Source organism: Vigna umbellata, chromosome 10 (assembly GCF_029865625.1).
Source record: "Vigna umbellata cultivar VRB3 chromosome 10, Vumbellata_1.0, whole genome shotgun sequence".
Taxonomy (NCBI): domain Eukaryota; kingdom Viridiplantae; phylum Streptophyta; class Magnoliopsida; order Fabales; family Fabaceae; genus Vigna; species Vigna umbellata.
The window spans coordinates 7,014,460-7,036,442 of NC_142174.1; the positions used below are offsets into that span (position 1 = coordinate 7,014,460).

The 21,983-nt window shown below is 50.1% G+C and overlaps 1 protein-coding gene across 1 annotated transcript in view; it reads left to right on the top strand.

The window, feature by feature from the left end:
* Positions 1 to 8, top strand: part of LOC148191771 (oligopeptide transporter 1-like) — a 3,052-nt gene extending 3,044 nt beyond the window's left edge. Inside the window, exon 7 of the mRNA XM_088099956.1 lies at positions 5 to 8. Within this exon, the coding sequence (XP_087956082.1) occupies positions 5 to 8 (4 nt within the window). The remainder of the gene's footprint in view (positions 1 to 4) is intronic.
* Positions 9 to 21,983: the final 21,975 nt, after the last annotated feature.

Below are 21,983 nucleotides of genomic sequence, written 5' to 3' on the forward strand. Positions count from 1 at the left end.
GAAGTTGATGAAGTGGAGGAAGTGGAGGAAGTGGAGGAAGTGGACGAAGTGGACGAAGTTGACGAAGTGGACAAAGTGAAGGAACTAGAGGAAGTGGAGAAAGTAGATGAAGTGGAGGAAGTAGAGGAAGTTGAGGAAGTGGAGGAAGTGGACGAGGTGGAGGAAGTTGAGGAAGTGGAGGAAGTGGACGAAGTGGAGGAGGTGGAGGAAGTGGACGAAGTTGACGAAGTGAAGGAAAAGGAGGAACTGGAGGAAGTGGAGGAAGTGGAGGAAGTAGAGGAAGTTGAGGAAGTGGAGGAAGTGGAGGAAGTGGAGGAAGTGGAGGAAGTGGACGAAGCGGAGAAGTGGATGAAGTTGACGTAGTGGAGGAAGGGGAGGAAGTGGAAGAAGTGGAGGAAGGGGAAGAAGTGGAAGAAGTGGAGGAAGTGGAGAAAGTGTACGAAGTTGACGATGTGGACGAAGTTGACGAAGTGGAGGAAGTGGAGGAAGTGGACGAAGTTTACGAAGTGGAGAAGTGGAGGAAGTTGACGAAATGGAAGAAGTTGACGAAGTGGACGAAGTGCACGACGTTGACGAAGTGGACGAAGTTGAGGAAGTGGAGGAAGTTGACGACGTGGAGGAAGTGGAGGAAGTGGAAGAAGGGGAAGTGAGGAAGTGGAGAAGTGGAGGCAGCGGACGAAGTGGACGAAGTTGACGAAGTGGACAAAGTGGAGGAAGTTGGAGGAGGTGGACGAGGTGGACGAAGTGGACGAAGTTGACGAAGTGGAGGAAGTTGACAAAGTGTAGGAAGTGGACGAAGTGGACGAAATGGACGAAGTGGAGGAAGTGGACGAAGTGAAGGAAGTGGACGAAGTGAAGGAAGTAGAGGAAGTTGACGAAGTGGACGAACTTGACGAAGTTGACGAAGTGGACGAAGTTGATGAAGTGGACGAAGTGGAGGAAGGGGAGCAAGAGGAGGAAGTGGAGGAAGTGGAGGAAGTTCACGAAGTTGACTAAGTGGACGAAGTAGAGGTAGTGGTCGAAGTAGAGGTAGTGGACGAAGTTTACGAAGTGGAGAAGTGGAGGAAGTGGACGAAGTTGACTAAGTGGACCAAGTTGATAAAGTGGAAGAAGTGGACCAAGTGGAAGAAGTGGACGAAGTGGACCAAGTGTACGAAATGGACGAAGTTGAGGAAATGGACAAAGTTGACGAAGTGGAGGAAGTGGACGAAGTGGAGCAAGTGGAATAAGTGGACGACATTGACGAAGTGGACGAAGTTGACGAAGTGGACGAAGTGGAGGAAGTTGAGGAAGTGGACGAAGTGAAGGAAGTGGACGAAGTAAACGAAGTGGTGGAAGTGGAGGAAGTGGACGAAGTGGACGAAGTGGACGAAGTGAACGAAGTAGAGGAAGTGGAGGAAGTGGAGGAAGTGAAGGAAGTGGAGGAAGTGGAGGAAGTGGAGGAAGAGAAGGAAGTGGAGGAAGTGGACGACGTTGAGGAAGTGGACGAAGTGGACGAAGTTGATGAAGTGGAGAAAGTGGACGAAGTGGAGGAAGTGGAGGAACTGGAGGAAGTGGAGGAAGTGGAGGAAGTGGACGAAGTGGAGGAAGTGGACGAATTGGAGGAAGTGGAGGAAGTGGACGAAGTGGACGAAGGGGACGAAGTGGAGTAAGTGGAGGAAGTGGATGAGGTGGACGAAGTGGACGAAGTTGACGAAGTGGATGAAGTGGAGGAAGTGGAGGAAGTGGAGGAAGTGGAAGAAGTGGAGTAAGTGGTGGAAGTGGAGGAGGTGGACGAAGTGGAGGAAGTTGACGAAGTGGAGGAAGTTGACGTAGTGGAGGAAGTGGAGGAAGTGGAGGAAGTGGAGGAAGTGGGCGAAGAGGAGGAAGTGGAGGAAGTGGAGGAAGTGGAGGAAGTGGAGGACGTTGACGAAGTGGACGAAGTGGACGAAGCTGACGAAGTTGACGAAGTTGAGGAAGTGGTGCAAGTGGAGGAAGTGGAGGAAGTGGAGGAAGTGGAGGAAGTGGAGGAAGTGGAGGAAGTGGACGAAGGGGACGAAGGGGACGAAGTGGACGAAGTTCAGGAAGTGGAGGAAGTAGAGGAAGTGGATGAAGTGGAGGAAGTTGACGAAGATGAAGAAGTTGACGAAGTGGACGAAGTGGAGGAAGTGGAGGAAGTGGTGGAAGTGTAGGAAATTGAGGAAGTGGAGTAAGTGGAGGAAGTGGAGGAAGTGGAGTAAGTGGAGGAAGTGGAGGAGGTTGACGAAGTGGACGAAGTTGACGAAGTGGAGGAAGTTGACGAAGTGGAGGACGTGGAGGAAGTGGAGGAAGTGGACGAAGTGGGCGAAGAGGAGGAAGTGGAGGAAGTGGAGGAAGTGGAGGACGTTGACGAAGTGGACGAAGTGGAGGATGTTGAGGAAGTGGTGCAAGTGGAGGAAGTGGAGGAAGTGCGGGAAGTGGAGGAAGTGGACCAAGTGGAGGAAGTGGAGGAAGTGGACCAAGTGGAGGAAAAGGACGAAGGGGACGAAGTGGAGGAAGGCGAGGAAGTGGAGGAAGTGGTGGAAGTGGAGGAAGTGGGCGAAGTGGACGAAGTGGAGGAAGTGGACGAAGTGGAGGAAGTGGAGGAAGTGGACGAAGTTGACGAAGTGGACGAAGTTTACGAAGTCGACGAAGTGGACGAAGTGGAGGAAGTGGAGGAAGTCGAGGAAGTTGACGAAGTGGACGAAGTTGACGAACTGGAGGAAGTTGACGAAGTGGAGGAAGTTGACGAAGTGGAGGAAGTTGACGAAGTGGAGGAAGTGGAGGAACTGGAGGAAGCGGACGAAGTGGAGGATGTGCTGGAAGTGGACGAAGTTGACGAAGTTGACGAAGAGGACGAAGTTGACGAAGTTGATGAAGTGGGCGAAGTGGACAAAGTGGAGGAACTGGAGGAAGTTGAGGTAGCTGAGGAAATGGACGGAGTTGACGAAGTGGACGAAGTTGATGAAGTGGACAAAATGGAGGAAGTGGAGGAAGTGGACAAAGTAGAGCAAGTCGAGGAAGTGGAGGAAGTGGAGGAAGTGGAGGAAGTGGAGGAAGTTGACGAAGTGGAGGAAGTCGATGAAGTGGACGAAGTGCAGGAAGTGGAGGAAGTGAAGGAAGTTCAGGAAGTGGAGGAAGTGGACGAAGTTGACGAAGAGGACGAAGTGGACGAAGTTGACGAAGTGGACAAAGTGGACGTAGTGGACGAAGTTGACGAAGTGGAGGAAGTGGAGGAAGTGGAGGAAGTGGAGGAAGTGGAGGAAGTAGAGGAAGTGGAGCAAGTGAAGGAAGTGGAGGAAGTGGACAAAATGGACGAAATGGAGCAAGTGAAGGAAGTGGAGGAAGTGGACCAAATGGACGAAGTGGACGAATTTGACGAAGTGGACGAAGTTGACGAAGTGGACGAAGTTGACGAAATGGACGAAGTTCAGGAAGTGGAGGAAGTGGACGAAGTGGAAGAAGTTGACGAAGTGGACGAAGTGGAGGAAGTGGAGGAAGTTGAGGAAGTGGAGGAAGTGGACGAAGAAGACGAAGTGGAGGAAGTGGACGAAGTGGACGAAGTTGACGAAGTGGAGGAATTTGACGAAGTAGAGGAAGTGTAGGAACTGGAGGAAGTGGACGAAGTGGAGGATGTGGTGGAAGTGGACATGGTTGACGAAGTGGACGAAGTTGACGAAGAGGACGAAGTTCACAAAGTTGACGAAGTTGACGAAGTGGGCGAAGTGGACGAAGTGGAGGAAGTGGAGGAAGTGGATGAAGTGGAGGAAGTGGAGGAAGTGGAGGAAGTGGAGGAAGTGGAGGAAGTGGAGGAAGTGAAGGAAGTGGAGGAAGTGGAGGAAGTGGAGGAAGTGGACGACGTTGAGGAAGTGGACGAAGTTGACGAACTTGACGAAGTTGATGAAGTGGAGAAAGTGGACGAAGTGGAGGAAGTCGACGAAGAGGAGGAAGTGGTGGAAGTGGAGGAAGTGGACGAAGTGGACTGAGTTCAGGAAGTGGAGGAAGTTGAGGAAGTGGAGGAAGTGGACGAAGTGGACGAAGTTGACGAAGTGGACGAAGTGGACGAAGTTGACGAAGTGAAGGAAGTTGACGAAGTGGAGGAAGTGGAGGAAGTGGAGGAAGTGGACGAAGTGGAGGATGTGGTGGAAGTGGACATGGTTGACGAAGTGGACGAAGTTGACGAAGTGGACGAAGTTGACGAAGAGGACGAAGTTGGCGAAGTTGACGAAGTGGACGAAGTGGAGGAAGTGGAGGAAGTGGAGGAAGTTGAGGTAGCTGAGGAAGTGGACGGAGTTGACGAAGTGGACGAAGTTGATGAAGTGGAGGAAGTGGACGAAATGGAGGAAGTGGAGGAAGTGGACAAAGTAGAGGAAGTGGAGGAAGTGGACGGCGTGGAGGAAATGGAGGAAGTTGACGAAGTGGAAGAAGTGGACGAAGTGGAGGAAGTGGACGAAGTGGAGGAAGTGGACGAAGTGGAAGAAGTTGACGAAGTCGACGAAGTGGACGAAGTTGAGGAAATGGAGGAAGTAGACGAAGTGGACGAAGTGGAGGAAGTGGAGGAAGTGGAGGAAGTGAAGGAAGTGGAGGAAGTGGAGGAAATGGACGAAGTTGACGAAGTGGACGAAGTTGACGAAGTTGACGAAGTGGACGAAGTGGACGAAGTTGACGAAGTGGAGGAAGTGGAGGAAGTGGAGGAAGTGGAGGAAGTGGAGGAAGTGGAGGAAGTGGAGGAAGTGGAGGAAGTGGAGGAAGTGGAGGAAGTGAAGGAACTGGAGGAAGTGGACAAAATGGACGAAGTGGACGAATTGGACGAAGTGGAAGAAGTTGACGAAGTGAACGAAGTTGACGAAACGAAGTGGACGAAGTGAAGGAAGTGGAGGAAGTGGAGGAAGTTGACGAAGTGAAGGAAGTGGAGGAAGTGGAGGAAGTGGAGGAAGTAGAGGAAGTGGAGCAAGTGAAGGAAGTGGAGGAAGTGGACAAAATGGACGAAATGGAGCAAGTGAAGGAAGTGGAGGAAGTGGACCAAATGGACGAAGTGGACGAATTTGACGAAGTGGACGAAGTTGACGAAGTGGACGAAGTTGACGAAGTTGACGAAGTTGACGAAGTTGACGAAGTGGACGAAGTTGACGAAGTGAAGGAAAAGGAGGAACTGGAGGAAGTGGAGGAAGTGGACGAAGTGGACGAAGTGGAAGAAGTTGACGAAGTGGACGAAGTGGAGGAAGTGGAGGAAGTTGAGGAAGTGGAGGAAGTGGACGAAGAAGACGAAGTGGAGGAAGTGGACGAAGTTGACGAAGTGGACGAAGTTGACGAAGTGGAGGAATTTGACGAAGTAGAGGAAGTGTAGGAACTGGAGGAAGTGGACGAAGTGGAGGATGTGGTGGAAGTGGACATGGTTGACGAAGTGGACGAAGTTGACGAAGAGGACGAAGTTCACAAAGTTGACGAAGTTGACGAAGTGGGCGAAGTGGACGAAGTTGACGAAGTGGACGAAGTGGACGAAGTTGACGAAGTGGACGAAGTGGACGAAGTTGACGAAGTGGAGGAAGTGGAGGAAGTGGAGGAAGTGGAGGAAGTGGAGGAAGTGGAGGAAGTGGAGGAAGTGGAGGAAGTGGAGGAAGTGAAGGAACTGGAGGAAGTGGACAAAATGGACGAAGTGGACGAATTGGACGAAGTGGAAGAAATTGACGAAGTGAACGAAGTTGACGAAACGAAGTGGACGAAGTTAAGGAAGTGGAGGAAGTGGAGGAAGTGGACGAAGTGGAAGAAGTTCACGAAGTGGAAGAAATGTACGAGGTGGAGGAAGTTGACGAAGTGGAGGAAGTGGAGGAAGTTGACGAAGTGGACGAAGTTCAGGAAGTGGAGGAAGTGGACGAAGGAGACGAAATGGACGAAGTAGACGAAGCGGACGAAGTGGAGGAAGTGGAGGAAGTGGAGAAAGTTGACGAAATGGAAGAATTTGACGAAGTGGACGAAGTTGACGAAGTGGAGGAAGTGGAGGAAGTGGAGGAAGTGGACGAATTGGAGGAAGTGGAGGAAGTGGACAAAGTAGAGGAACTGGAGGAAGTGGACGGCGTGGAGGAAATGGAGGAAGTTGACGAAGTGGAAGAAGTGGAGGAAGTGGAGGAACTTGAGGTAGCTTAGGAAGTGGACGGTGTTGACGAAGTGGACGAAGTTGATGAAGTGGGGGAAGTGGACGAAATGGAGGAAGTGGAGGAAGTGGACAAAGTAGAGGAAGTGGAGGAAGTTGACGACGTGGAGGAAATGGAGGAAGTTGACGAAGTGGAGGAACTGGACGAAGTGGAAGAAGTTGACGAAGTCGACGAAGTGGACGAAGTGGAGGAAATGGAGGAAGTAGACGAAGTGGACGAAGTGGAGGAAGTGGAGGAAGTGGAGGAAGTGGAGGAAGTGAAGGAAGTGGAGGAAGTGGAGGAAATGGACGAAGTTGACGAAGTGGACGAAGTTGACGAAGTTGACGAAGTGGACGAAGTGGACGAAGTTGACGAAGTGGACGAAGTGGAGGAAGTGGAGGAAGTGGAGGAAGTGGAGGAAGTTGAGGAAGTGGAGGAAGTGGAGGAAGTGGAGGAAGTAGAGGAAGTCGAGGAAGTGAAGGAACTGGAGGAAGTGGACAAAATGGACGAAGTGGACGAATTGGACGAAGTGGAAGAAGTTGACGAAGTGAACGAAGTTGACGAAACGAAGTGGACGAAGTTAAGGAAGTGGAGGAAGTGGACGAAGTGGACGAAGTGGAAGAAGTTCACGAAGTGGAAGAAATGGACGAGGTGGAGGAAGTTGACGAAGTGGAGGAAGTGGAGGAAGTTGACGAAGTGGACGAAGTTCAGGAAGTGGAGGAAGTGGACGAAGGAGACGAAATGGACGAAGTAGACGAAGCGGACAAAGTGGAGGAAGTGGAGGAAGTGGAGGAAGTGGAGAAAGTTGACGAAGTGGAAGAATTTGACGAAGTGGACGAAGTTGACGAAGTGGAGGAAGTGGAGGAACTGGAGGAAGTGGAGGAAGTGGACGAATTGGAGGAAGTGGAGGAAGTGGACAAAGTAGAGGAACTGGAGGAAGTGGACGGCGTGGAGGAAATGGAGGAAGTTGACGAAGTGGAAGAAGTGGAGGAAGTGGAGGAACGTGAGGTAGCTTAGGAAGTGGACGGTGTTGACGAAGTGGACGAAGTTGATGAAGTGCAGGAAGTGGACGAAATGGAGGAAATGGAGGAAGTGGACAAAGTAGAGGAAGTGGAGGAAGTGGACGACGTGGAGGAAATGGAGGAAGTTGACGAAGTGGAAGAAGTGGAGGAAGTGGAGGAAGTGGAGGAAGTGGACGAAGTGGAGGAAGTGGAGGAAGTGGACGAAGTGGACGAAGTGGGCGAAGAGGAGGAAGTGGAGGAAGTGCAGGAAGTGGAGGACGTTGACGAAGTGGACGAAGTGGACGAAGTTGACGAAGTGGACGAAGTTGAGGAAGTGGTGCAAGTGGACGAAGTGAAGGAAGTGGAGGAAGTGGAGGAAGTGGAGGAAGTGGAGGAAGTGGAGGAAGTGGACGAAGTGGAGGAAGTGGAGGAAGTGGAGGAAGTGGAGGAAGTGGACGAAGGGGACGAAGTGGACGAAGTTCAGGAAGTCGAGGAAGTAGAGGAAGTGGATGAAGTGGAGGAAGTTGACGAAGATGAAGAAGTTGACGAAGTGGACGAAGTGGAGGAAGTGGAGTAAGTGAAGGAAATTAAGGAAGTGGAGTAAGTGGAGGAATTGGACGAATTGGAGTAAGTGGAGGAAGTGGAGGAGGCTGACGAAGTGGACGAAGTTGACGAAGTGGAGGAAGTTGACGAAGTGGAGGAAGTGGAGGAAGTGGGTGAAGAGGAGGAAGTGGAGGAAGTGGAGGACGTTGACGAAGTGGATGAAGTTGACGAAGTGGACGAAGTGAAGGATGTTGAGGAAGTGGTGCAAGTGGAGGAAGTGCGGGAAGTGGACGAAGTGGACGAAGTGGAGGAAGTGGTTGAAGTGGAGGATGTGGACGAAGGGACGAAGTGGAGGTAGTCGAGGAAGTGGAGGAAGTGGTGGAAGTGGACGAAGTGGGCGAAGTGGACAAAGTGGAGGAAGTCGACGAAGTGGAGGAAGTGGACGAAGTGGGCGAAGTTGACGAAGTCGACGAAGTCGACAAAGTGGACGAAGTGGACGACGTGGAGGAAGTTGACGAAGTGGAGGAAGTGGAGGAAGTGGAGGAAGTTGACGAAGTGGACGAAGTTGACGAACTAGAGGAAGTTGACGAAGTTGTGGAAGTTGACGAAGTGGAGGAAGTGGAGGAACTGGAGGAAGTGGACGAAGTGGAGGATGTGCTGGAAGTGGACATGGTTGACGAAGTGGATGAAGTTGACGAAGTGGACGAAGTTGACGAAGAGGACGAAGTTGACGAAGGTGACGAAGTTGACGAAGTCGGCGAAGTGGACGAAGTGGAGGAGTGGAGGAAGTTGAGGTAGCTAAGGAAGTGGACGGAGTTGACGAAGTGGACGAAGTTGATGAAAGTGGAGGAAGTGGACGAAATGGAGGAAGTGGAGGAAGTGGACAAAGTAGAGGAAGTGGAGGAAGTGGACGAAGTTGACGAAGTGGACGAAGTGGAGGAAGTGGAGGAAGTGGAGGAAGTTCAGGAAGTGGAGGAAGTGGACGAAGTGGACGAAGTGGAGGAATGGACGAAGTTGACGAAGTGGAGGAAGTGGACGAAGTCGACGAAGTCGACGAAGTGGACGAAGTGGAGGAAGTGGAGGAAGTTCAGGAAGTGGACGAAGTTGACCAAGTGGACGAAGTTGACGAAGTCGAAGAAGTTGACGAAGTGGACGAAGTGGACGAAGTGGAGGATGTGCTGGAAGTGGACATGGTTGACGAAGTGGACGAAGTTGACGAAGTGGACGAAGTTGACGAAGAGGACGAAGTTGACGAAGTTGACGAAAGATGCACAAAGGCTGATATAACTCGAATTAAACTATCTCAACATCTTTAAAACATCAAAACAAACCTGTTTTGCATTAAAATTGGAACATAGTAATTCGACAATTGAACTTGCAATAGCCAATTATGCAATCAAACAGCTCAACCACACCACCAGTTTTAAGTTTTGTTGAGTGAATTGACAAATTATTGATGAAACTGACTTTAAAACAGCAATTTGAAGCTTGAACACGACACGAGGAAGTTAATGCAAGATTTCCAGCAAGATCTATATGCCAGAATAGATTTTAAAACAGAAAAAAAAACTAGACTCAAACAAGACAATGCAGATCGGTCAACTGTAACTTTGATACTGTTGGAGTTTTCACAAGATGCCACCAAGCTATTTGCTTCAGCAATTTATGGCTTAAGTGGTGTGCACCTGATACGAACTCATTCAAGCCTTTTATCATCGAAATAATATGTATTGGCCATGACAATAAACACAAATCAGAATACACATAAACAACACTTAAATCTGAGATTACGGTCACTTTTGCATGCACCCGAGCTCACAATGACTGTATCATAGCTCATGGTGTACAGCCACTGATCATATAATCCAAAATCTCAGAAAAAAATCAAATACAGCTTTGAACACAGAATTTATGACATTTTAAGCAATTAAACATAGCTGTAAACATGACAGAATATGATTCATCAATGAAAATGACTCAAATGAACAAATGGACCGATTAAAATGAGGAAAAGACTCAAAGAAAAGCTGGCACACACAAATAGACTCAACCAAAACCTAATGAACAGATCAACACCAAAACACATGAATCAACATAAGACAGAGAACGAATCATAATGATAAACACGAATATTGAAGAGATTCAACAAGAATGAATAAGATCAAGACAGAATCGAAACAACTCGTGAATTTCATAACAACGCAACAAACTTAAACTCAAATCATAGACGCGAATCAATGGAGAGAGATACCTAGCTTGCGAAGCGCGGAGGAACCTGAGCTCTGATTACCACATGATAGCTGACGGCTTGAACTGAATAGGAAGACGATGTGAAATCTGGGTTCGATCGAGATGAAGATCCGGGAAACAGCGGAAGAAACAGATTTATTCAAGAACCCTAGGATTTGGAGTCGAAGATGAACAGCCATGAACAATCCATAGATTCGAGGTTTGTTCGGTTGAAAACTTAGGGTTTGAAGCGGAAGCAGATTTGAATGGTGGAGAGGTGATTTTAATCGGCGAGAAAGGTGAGGTTCTGCGATGACAATGTGGTTCGTGGTGTAAGAGCTCTCTCTCGAGAGTGAAGTAGATGAAGATTCGCGAAATGAAGATGTAGTGTTGTGCTGATGGAAACTCGCGAAGCTCGCGTGGCAACGATGGCGTAATCAATTCACGCGGTTGAGGCAGAGTGGAGAAACCAATGGTTACGTGGAGGTAAGAGAGTTCTGGAGTGTAAATGGAAAAATGAAAGATGAAGCGTGAATGGAAGGTGGCTAGAGGAGATCCTTTGGGATTCTCTAGCCTTGACTTTGAAGGGAATTAAATTCTGGAGTTCTCTCTACAGAAAGTTTAATTCATTATTCTCAAAAGTCTCTTACAAGAGGTGGTGGCATGTCTATATATTGGACTAAAAGTCCCTCCTATCTAGCACATGCCTAACACCTTTTACACATGCTTTTAATAAAAGTAAAAGAAATTGTACACTAAACTAATTGGGCTTGGGCCCAAGTCATTAGTGGAGGAAGTGGAGGAAGAGGAGGAAGTGGAGGAAGTGGAGGAAGTGGAGGAAGTTGACGAATTGGACGAAGTGGACGAAGGGGACAAAGTGGAGGAAGTAGAGGAAGTGGAGCAAGTAGAGGAAGAGGACGAAGTGGAGGAAGTGGAGGAAATGGAGGAAGTGGACGAAGTGGATGTAGCGGAGGAAGTGGAGGAAGTTGAGGAAGAGGACGAAGTGGACGAAGTGGAAGAACTGGAGGAAGTTGACGAAGCGAACGAAGAAGACGAAGTGGAGGAAGAGGACGAAGTGGAAGAAGTGGAAGAAGTGGAAGAAGTGGAGGAAGTGGAGGAAGTTGACGAAGTGGACGAAGTGGAGGAAGTTGAGGAAGAGGAGGAAGTGGAGGAAGTTGAGGAAGTGGACGAAGTGGATGAAGTGGTGGAATTGGACGAAGTGGACAAAGTGGACGAAGTGGACGAAGCGGACATAATGGAAGAAGCGGACGAAGTTGACGAAGTGGACGAAGTTGAAATAGTGGAGGAAGTGGACGAAGTGGAGGAAGTAGAGGAAGTGGAGGAAGTAGAGGACGTGGACCGAGTGGAGGAAGTGGACGAAGTGGAGGAAGTGAAGGAAGTGGACGAAGTTAACGAAGTTGAGGAAGTGGAGGATGTGGAGGATGTGGAGAAAGTTGAAGAAGTGGAGGAAGTGGTCAAAGTGGACGAAGTGGACGAAGTGGAGCAAGTTGACGAAGTGGAGGAAGTGGAGGATGTGGAGGAAGTTGACTGAACTGGACGAAGTAGACAAATTGGAGAAAGTGGAAGAAGTAGAGCAAGTGGAGGAAGAGGATGAAGTGCACGAAGTAGAGGAAGTTGACGAAGTGGAGGAAGTCGACGAAGTGGAGGAAGCGGACGAAGTTGACGAAGTTGAGGAAGTGGAGGAAGTGGATGAGGTGGAGGAAGTGGAGGAAGTGGAGGAAGTGGAGCAAGTGAAGGAAGTGGACGAAGTCGACGAAGTGGAGGAAGTGGAGGTAGTGGAGAAACTTGAGGAAGTTGAGGAAGTGGAGGAAGTGGAGGAAGTGGAGGAAGAGGACGAAGAGGACAAAATGGAGGAAGTGGAGCAAGTGGAGCAAGTGGAGGAAGAGGACGAAGTGGACGAAGTAGAGGAAGTTGACAAAGTAGAGGAAGTCGACGAAGTGGAGGAAGCGGACGAAGTTCACGAGGTGGAGGAAGTGGATGAAGTGGAGGAAGTGGATCAGGTGGAGGAAGTGGAGGAAGTGGAGGAAGTGGAGCAAGTGAAGGAAGTGGACGAAGTTGACGAAGTGGAGGAAGTGGAGGATGTGGAGGAAGTGGAAGAAGTGGAGGAAGTGGAGGAAGTGATCGAAGTGGACGAACTGGAAGAACTGGAGGAAGTGGAGAAAGTTGAGGAAGTTGAGGAAGTGGACAAAGTGGAGGAAGTGGAGGAAGTTGACGAAGTGGAGGAAGTGGACGAACTGGAAGAAGTGGAGGAAGTGGAAGTGGAAAAAGTGGACAAAGTAGAGGAAGTGGAGCAAGTGGAAGAAGTGGAGGAAGTTGACGAAGTGGAGGAAGTGGAGGAAGTGGAGGAAGTTGAGGAATTGGAGGAAGTGGAGGAAGAGGAGGAAGTAGAGTAAGTGGAGGAAGTGGAGGAAGTTGACGAATTGGACGAAGTGGACGAAGGGGACAAAGTGGAGGAAGTAGAGGAAGTGGAGCAAGTGGAGGAAGAGGACGAAGTGGAGGAAGTGGAGGAAGTGGACGAAGTGGATGTAGCGGAGGAAGTGGAGGAAGTTGAGGAAGAGGACAAAGTGGACGAAGTGGAAGAACTGGAGGAAGTTGACGAAGCGGACGAAAAAGACGAAGTGGAGGAAGAGGGCGAAGTGGACGAAGTGGAAGAAGTGGAAGAAGTGGAGGAAGTGGAGGAAGTTGATGAAGTAGAGGAAGTGGAGCAAGTTGAGGAAGAGGAGGAAGTGGAGGAAGTGGAGGAAGTGGAGTAAGTTGAGGAAGTGGAGGAAGTGGACGAAGTGGATGAAGAGGTGGAATTGGACGAAGTGGATGAAGCGAACAAATTGGAAGAAGTGGACGAAGTGGAGGAAGAGAGGGAAGTGGACGAAGTTAACGAAGTTGAGGAAGTGGAGGATGTGGAGAAAGTTGAAGGAGTGGAGGAAGTGGTCGAAGTGGACGAACTGGAAGAGGTGGATGAAGTGTAGAAAGTGGAGAAAGTTGAGGAAGTGGACAAAGTGGACGAAGTGGAGGAAGTGGAGCAAGTTGACGAAGTGGAGGAAGTGGAGGAAGTTGACGAAGTGGAGGATGTGGAGGAAGTGGTCGAAGTGGACGACCTGGAAGAAGTGGAGGAAGTGGAGAAAGTGGAGAAAGTTGAGGAAGTGGACATAGTGGACGAAGTGGAGCAAGTTGACGAAGTGGAGGAAATGGAGGAAGTGGAGGAAGTGGAGCAAGTTGACGAAGTAGATGAAGTGGACAAAGTGGAGGAAGTGGAGCAACTGGAGGAAGAGGACGAAGTGGATGAAGTAGAGGAAGTTGACAAAGTAGATGAAGTCGACGAAGTGGAGGAAGCGGACAAAGTTGACGAAGTGGAGGAAGGGGACGAAGTGGAGGAAGTGGACGAAGTGGATGAGGTGGAGGAAGTGGAGGAAGTGGACGAAGTGGAGGAAGTAGACGAAGTGGACGAAGTGGAGCAAGTGAAGGAAGTGGACGAAGTTCACGAAGTGGAGGAAGTGGAGGATGTGGAGGAAGTAGAAGAAGTGGAGGAAGTGGAGGAAGTGATCGAAGTGGACGAACCGGAAGAAGTGTAGGAAGTGGAGAAAGTTGTGCAAGTTGAAGAAGTGGACAAAATGGAGGAAGTGGAGGAAGTTGACGAAGTGGAGGAAGTGGAGGAAGTTGACGAAGTGGACGAAGTGGACGAAGGGGACAAAGTGGACGAAGTGGAGCAAGTGGAGCAAGTCGATGAAGAAGACGAATTGGACGAAGTGGAGGAAGTGGAGGAAACAGAGGTTGTGAAGGAAGAGGACGAAGTGGACGAAGCGAAGGAAATGGGGGAAGTCGAGGTAGAGGACGAAGTGGACGAAAAGGAAGAAGTAGAGGAAGATGACGACGCGGACGAAGAAGACGAAGTGGAGGAAGAGGAGGAAGAGGACGAAGCGGAAGAAGTGGAGGAAGGGGAGGAAGTGGAGGAAGTTGTCGAAGTGGACGAAGTGGACGAATCGGGCGAAGTGGACGAAGTGGACAAAGTGGACGAAGTGGGCGAAGTGGGCGAAGTGGACGAAGTGTGCGAAGTGGACGAAGTTGACGAAGTGGGCGAAGTGGACGAAGTGGGTGAAGTGGACGAAGTGGACGAAGCGGACGAAATGGAAGAAGTGGACGATGTTTACGAAGTGGAGGAAGCGGACGAAGTTGACGAGGTGGAGGAAGTGGAGGAAGTGGAGGAAGTGGAGGAAGTGGTCAAAGTGGACGAACTGGAAGAAGTGTTGGAAGTGGAGAAAGTGGAGGAAGTTGAGGAAGTGGACAAAGGGGACGCAGTGGAGGAAGTGCAGCAAGTTGACCGACTGGAGGAAGTGGAGGAAGTGGAGGAAGTTGACGAAGTGGACGAAGTGGACGAAGGAAGTGGAGGAAGAGGACGAAGTGGACGAAGTAGAGGAAGTGGAGGAAGTGGAGGAAATGGAGGAAGTGGAGGAAATGGACGAAGTGGATGTAGCGGAGGAAGTGAAGGAAGTTGAGGAAGAGTACAAAGTGGACGAAGTGGGCGAAGTGGGCGAAGTGAACGAAGTGGACGAATTCGAAGAAGTGGAGGAAGTTAACGAAGCGGACGAAGAAGACGAGGTGGATGAAGAGGAGGAAGAGGAAGAAGAGGACGAAGTGGAAGAAGTGGACGAAGTGGAGGAAGTGGAGGAAGTTGACGAAGTGGATAAAATGTAGTTAATTGAGGAAGACGACTAAGTGGACGAAGTGGAAGAGTAGAGGAAGTGGAGGAAGTTGACGAAGTGGACGAATTGGACGAAGTTGACGAAGTGGAGGAGGTGGACGAAGTGGAGCAAATGGAGGAAGTGGACAAAGTGAACGAAATGGAGCAAGTTGACGAAGTTGATGAAGTGGAGGAAAAAGAGGAAGTGGAGGAACTGGAGGAAGTGGACGGAGTAGAGGAAGTAGAGGAAGTGGACGAAGTGGACATTGTGGACGAAGTGCAGGAAATTAACGAAGTGGAGGAAGTTGAAGAAGTTGAGGAAGTGGTCGAAGTGGACGAACTGGAAGAAGTGGAGGAAGTGGAGGAGGTTGAGGAAGTGGATGAAGTGGACGAAGTGGAGGAAGCGGACAAAGTGGACGAAGTGGAGGAAATTGACGAAGTGGAGGAAGTGGAAGAAGTGGAGGAAGCTTCGAAGTGGACGAACTGGAAGAAGTGGAGGAAGTTAAGGAAGTGGACAAAGTGGAGGAAGTGGAGGAAATGGTGGAAGTGGAGGAAGTGGAGGAAGTTGATGAAGTGGAAGAAGTGGAGGAAGTGTAGGAAGTGGAGAAAGTTGACGAAGTGGGCGAAGTGGACGAAGCGGACGAAGTGGAAGAAGTGAAGGAAGTTGATGAAGTGGACGAAGTGGACGAAGTTGAGGAAGTGGACGAAGTGGACAAAGTGGAGGACGTGGACAAAGTGGACAAAGTGGACGAAATGGATGAAATTGACCAAGTGCAGGAATTGGAGGAAGTTGACGAAGAGGAAGTGGAGGAAGTTGACGAAGTGGATGAAGTGTAGTTAATTGAGGAAGACGACTAAGTGGACGAAGTAGAAGAGGGGAGGAAATGGAGGAAGTTGACGAAGTGGACGAATTGGACGAAGTTGACGAAGTGGAGGAGGTGGACGAAGTGGAGGAAATGGAGGAAGTGGACAAAGTGAACGAAATGGAGGAAGTTGACGAAGTTGATGAAGTGGAGGAAAAAGAGGAAGTGGAGGAACTGGAGGAAGTGGACGATGTGGACACTGTGGACGAAGTGGAGGAAATTAACGAAGTGGAGGAAGTTGAAGAAGTTGAGGAATTGGTCGAAGTGGACGAACTGGAAGAAGTGGAGGAAGTGGAGGAAGTGGAGGAAGTTGAGGAAGTGGACGAAGTGGAGGAAGTGGACGAAGTTGAGGAAGCGGACAAAGTGGACGAAGTGGAGGAAATTGACGAAGTGGACGAAGTGGAAGAAGTGGAGGAAGTGGTCGAAGTGGACGAACTGGAAGAAGTAAAGGAAGTGGAGGAAGTTAAGGAAGTGGACAAAGTGGGGGAAGAGGAGGAAGTGGAGGAAATGGTGGAAGTGGAGGAAGTGGAGGAAGTTGATGAAGTGGAAGAAGTGGAGGAAGTGGAGGAAGTGGAGGAAGTGGAGAAAGTTGACGAAGTGGGCGAAGTGGACGAAGCGGACGAAGTGCAAGAAGTGAACGAAGTTGACGAAGTGGAGGAAGCGGAGGAAGTGGACAAAGTTGAGGAAGTGGACGAAGTGGAGGACGTGGACAAAGTGGACGAAGTGGACGAAATGGATGAAATTGACCAAGTGGAGGAAGTGGAAGAAGTTGACGAAGAGGAAGAGGAAGTTGACGAAGTGGAAGTTGAAGAAGTTGAGGAAGTGGTCGAAGTGGACGAACTGGAAGAAGTGGAGGAAGTTGAGGAAGTGGACGAAGTGGAGGAAGTGGACGAAGTGGAGGAAGTGGACGAAGCGGAGGAAATGGAAGATGTCGAGCAAGTGGACGAAGTGGTCGAAGTGGACGAAGTTGACGAAGTGGGCGAAGTGGACGATGTGGAGGAAGTGGACGAAGTGGAGGAAGTGGAGGAAGTGGACGAACTGGACGAAGTTGGCGAAGTGGACGACGAAGTAGACGAAGTCGACGAAGTGGACAAAGTGGACGAAGTGGATGAAGTGGCCGAAGTGGCCGAAGTGGACAAAGAGGACAAAATCCAAGTAGTGGAGGAAGTTGAAGAAGTGGACGAAGACGACGAACTAGACATAGTGGAGGAAGTGGACGAAGTGTAGAAAGTGGACGATGTTGACGAAGTGGAGGAAGTGGAGGAAGTGGAGGAAGTGGACGAAGTGGAAGGAGTGGAGGAAGTGGAGGTAGTGGACGAAGTTGAAGAAGTGGACGAAGCCGACGAAGTGGACGTAGTGGAGGAAGTAGACGAAGTGGAGGAAGTTTAGGATGTGGACGAAGTTGACGAAGTGGACGAAGTGGACGAAGTAGACGAAGTGGACAAAGGGGACGAAGTGGAGCAAGTGGAGGAAGTGGGGGAAGAGGACGAAGTGGAGGAAATCGAGGAAGTAGACGAAGTGGACGAAGTTGACGAAGTGGAGGAAGTGGACGAAGTGGAGGAAGAGGACGAAGTTGACGAAGTTGACGAAGTTGACGAAGTGAACGAAGTTGACGAAGTGGAGGAAGTTGACGAAAGGGAAAGTGGAGGAGGTGGAGGAAGTGGAGGAAGTGGAGGAAGTTGACGAAGTGGACGAAGTAAACGAAGTAAATAAAGTGGAGGAAGTGCAGGAGTTGGAAGAAGTGGATGAAGTGGAGGAAGTTGACAAAGTGGACGAAGTGGAGGAAGTGGAAGAAGTGGAGGAAGTGGACGATGTGGACATAGTGGACGACGGTGACGAGGTGGAAGAAGTGGAGGAAGTGGAGGAAGCGGAGGGAGTTGACGAAGTGGAGGAAGTGGAGGAAGTGGTAGAAGTGGACGAAGTCGAGGAGGTCGAGGAAGTGGACGAAGTGGAGGAAGTTGACGAAGTGGAGGAAGTGGACGAAGTGGAGGAAGTGGACGAAGTTGACGAAGTGGAGGAAGTCGAGGAAGTTGACGAAGTGGAGGAAGTAGTGGAAGTTGACAAAGTGCAGGAAGTGCAGGAAGCTGACGAAGTGGACGATGGGGACGAAGGGAACGGAGTGGAGGAAGTTGACGAAGTGGACGAAGAGGTTAAAATGGACGAAGTGGATGAAGTTGACGACGTGGACGAAGTGGGCGAAGTGGAGGAAGTGGAGGAAAAGGAGGAAGTTGAAGAAGTGGACCAAATGGAGGAAGTGGACGAAGAGGTCGAAGAGGACGAAGTGCACGAGCTGGACGATGTTGACGAAGTGGACGAAGTGGACGAAGTGAAGGAAGTGGACGCAGTGGACGAAGTGGACGAAGTGGGCGAAGTGGACGAAGTAGACGAAGTCGACAAAGTGGACAAAGTGGACGAAGTGGACGAAGTGGCCAAAGTGGCCGTAGTGGCCGAAGTGGACGAAGTGGACGATGGGGCCGAACTTGAAGAAGTGGAGGAAGTGGAGGAAGTGGAGGAAGTGGACGAAGTTGATGCAGTGGACGAAGTGAAGGAAGTGGAGGAAGTGGTAGAAATGGAGGAAGTTGACGAAGAGGAAGTTGACGAAGTGGATGAAGTGTAGTTAATTGAGGAAGACGACTAAGTGGACGAATTGGACGAAGTTGACGAAGTGGACGAATTGGACGAAGTTGACGAAGTGGAGGAAGTGGACGAAGTGGAGGAAATGGTGGAAGTGGACAAAGTGAACGAAATGGAGGAAGTTGACGAAGTTGATGAAGTGGAGGAAAAAGAGGAAGTGGAGGAACTGGAGGAAGTGGACGAAGTGGACACTGTGGACGAAGTGGAGGAAATTAACGAAGTGGAGGAAGTTGAAGAGGTTGAGGAAGTGGTCGAAGTGGACGAACTGGAAGAAGTGGAGGAAGTGGAGGAAGTGGAGGAAGTTGAGGAAGTGGAGGAAGTGGACGAAGTGGAGGAAGTGGACGAAATGGAGGAAGCGGAGAAAGTGGACGAAGTGGAGGAAATTGACGAAGTGGAGGAAGTGGAAGAAGTGGAGGAAGTGGTCGAAGTGGACGAACTGGAAGAAGTAGAGGAAGTGGAGGAAGTTAAGGAAGTGGACAAAGGGGGGGAAGTGGAGGAAGTGGAGGAAATGGTGGAAGTGGAGGAAGTGGAGGAAGTTGATGAAGTGGAAGAAGTGGAGGAAGTGGAGGAAGTGGAGAAAGTTGACGAAGTGGGCGAAGTGGACGAAGCGGACGAAGTGGAAGAAGTGAACGAAGTTGACGAAGTGGAGGAAGCGGAGGAAGTGGACAAAGTTGAGGAAGTGGACGAAGTGCAGGACGTGGACAAAGTGGACGAAGTGGACGAAATGGATGAAATTGACCAAGTGGAGGAAATGGAAGAAGTTGACGAAGAGGAAGAGGAAGTTGACGAAGTGGAAGTTGAAGAAGTTGAGGAAGTGGTCGAAGTGGACGAACTGGAAGAAGTGGAGGAAGTGGAGGAAGTTGAGGAAGTGGACGAAGTGGAGGAAGTGGACGAAGTGGACGAAGCGGAGGAAATGGAAGATGTCGAGCAAGTGGACGAAGTGGTCGAAGTGGACGAAGTTGACGAAGTGGGCGAAGTGGACGATGTGGAGGAAGTGGACGAAGTGGAAGGAGTGGAGGAAGTGGAGGTAGTGGACGAAGTTGAAGAAGTGGACGAAGCCGACGAAGTGGACGTAGTGGAGGAAGTCGACGAAGTGGAGGAAGTTTAGGATGTGGACGAAGTTGACGAAGTGGACGAAGTGGACGAAGTAGACGAAGTGGACAAAGGGGACGAAGTGGAGCAAGTGGAGGAAGTGGGGGAAGAGGACGAAGTGGAGGAAATCGAGGAAGTAGACGAAGTGGACGAAGTGGAGGAAGTGGACGAAGTGGAGGAAGAGGACGAAGTTGACGAAGTTGACGAAGTGAACGAAGTTGACGAAGTGGAGGAAGTTGACGAAAGGGAAAGTGGAGGAGGTGGAGGAAGTGGAGGAAGTTGAGGAAGTTGACGAAGTGGACGAAGTAAACGAAGTAAATAAAGTGGAGGAAGTGCAGGAGATGGAAGAAGTGGATGAAGTGGAGGAAGTTGACAAAGTGGACGAAGTGGAGGAAGTGGAAGAAGTGGAGGAAGTGGACGATGTGGACATAGTGGACGACGGTGACGAGGTGGAAGAAGTGGAGGAAGTGGAGGAAGCGGAGGGAGTTGACGAAGTGGAGGAAGTGGAGGAAGTGGTAGAAGTGGACGAAGTCGAGGAGGTCGAGGAAGTGGACGAAGTGGAGGAAGTTGACGAAGTGGAGGAAGTGGACGAAGTGGAGGAAGTGGACGAAGTTGACGAAGTGGAGGAAGTGGAGGAAGTTGACGAAGTGGAGGAAGTAGTGGAAGTTGACGAAGTGTAGGAAGTGCAGGAAGTTGACGAAGTGGACGATGGGGACGAAGGGAACGAAGTGGAGGAAGTGGAGAAAGTGGAGGAAGTGGACGAAGAGGTTAAAATGGACGAAGTGGATGAAGTTGACGACGTGGACGAAGTGGGCGAAGTGGAGGAAGTGGAGGAAAAGGAGGAAGTGGACGAAGAGGTCGAAGAGGACGAAGTGCACGAGTTGGACGAAGTTGACGAAGTGGACGAAGTGGACGAAGTGAAGGAAGTGGACGCAGTGGACGAAGTCGACAAAGTGGACAAAGTGGACGAAGTGGACGAAGTGGCCAAAGTGGTCGCAGTGGCCGAAGTGGACGAAGTGGACGAAGGGGCCGAACTGGAAGAAGTGGAGGAAGTGGACGAAGTTGATGAAGTGGACGAAGTGAAGGAAGTGGAGGAAGTGGAGGAAATGGAGGAAGTGGAGGAACTGGAGGAAGATGACGAAGTTGAAGAAGTGGAAGAAGTGGAGGAAGTGGAGGAAGTGGAGGAAGTGTAGGAAGTGGACGAAGTTGAGAAAGTGGACGAAGTTGACGAAGTGGACGAAGTGGATGAAGTAGACAAAGTGGAGGAAGTGGACGAAGTGGAAGAAGTAGAGGATATGGACAAAGTGAAGGAAGTGGACGAAGTGGAGGAAGTTCACGAAGTTCAGGAAGTGGAAGTAGTGGAGGAAGTGGAGGTAAGAGAGGAAGTCGAGGAAGTGGAGGAAGTTGTCGAAGTGGACGAAGTAAACGAAGTGGAGGAAGTTGATGAGGTGGAAGAAGTGGAGGAAGTGGAGGAAGTTGACAAAGTGGAGGGAGTGGAGGAAGCGGAGGAAGTGGAAGAAGTGGACGAAGTGGAGGAAGTGGATGATGTGGACGAAGTTGACGAGGTGGAAGAAGTGGAGGAAGTGGAGGAAGCGGACGGAGTTGACGAAGTGGATAAAGTGGAGGAAGTGGTAGAAGTGGACGAAGTCGAGGAACTCGAGGAAGTGGACGAAGTGGATGAAGTGGAGGAAGTTGACAAAGTGGAGGAAGTGGACGAAATTGACGAAGTGGACGAAGTGGACGAAGTTGACGAAGTGGAGGAAGTTGACGAAGTGCAGGAAGTGGAGGAAGTTGAAGAAGTGGACGAAGTGGACGAAGGGGACTAAGGGGACGAAGTGGAGGAAGTGGAGGAAATGGAGGAAGATGACGACGTTTAAGAAGTGGAAGAAGTGGCCGAAGTGGAGGAACTAGAGGTAGTGGAGGATGTGGAGGATGTGGACGACGTGGAGGATGTGGACGAAGTGGACAAAGTGAACAAAGTGGACAAAATGGAAGTAGTGGAGGAAGTTGAAGAAGTGGACGAAGATGACGAACTTGACGTAGTAGACGAAGTGGAGGAAGTATAGGAAGTGGACGATGTTGACGAAGTGGAGGAAGTAGAGGAAATGGACGAAGTGGAAGGAGTGGAGGAAGTGGAGGTAGAGGACGAAGTTGAAGAGTGGACGAAGATGACGAAGTGGACGTAGTGGAGGAAGTGGAGGAAGTGGAGGAAGTGTAGGAAGTGGACGAAGTTGACGAAGTGGAGGAAGTGGACAAAGTGGACGAAGTAGACGAAGTGGAGAAAGGGGACGAAGTGGAGGAAGTGGGGGAAGTGGACGAAGTGGAGGAAATCGAGGAAGTAGACGAAGTGGACAAAGTGGACAAAGTGGAGGAAGTGGATGAAGTGGAGGAAGAGAACGAAGTTGACCAAGTTGACGAATTGGACGAAGTGGAGGAAGTTGACGAAGTGGAGGAAGTTGACGAAAGGGAGGAAGTGGAGGAGGTGGAGGAAGTGAAGGAAGTGGAGGAAGATGACGAAGTTGAAGAAGTGGAAGAAGTGGCCGAAGTGGAGGAACTAGAGGTAGTGGACGAAGTGGAGGAAGTAGACGACGTGGAAGAAGTGTAGGATGTGGACGAAGTGGACAAAGTGAACAAAGTGGACAAAATGGAAGGACAGGAGGAAGTGGAGGAAGTTGAAGAAGTGGACGAAGATGACGAACTGGACGTAGTGGAGGAAGTAGACAAAGTGGAGGAAGTGTAGGAAGTGGACGATGTTGACGAAGTGGAGGAAGTCGAGGAAGTGGAGGAACTGGACGAA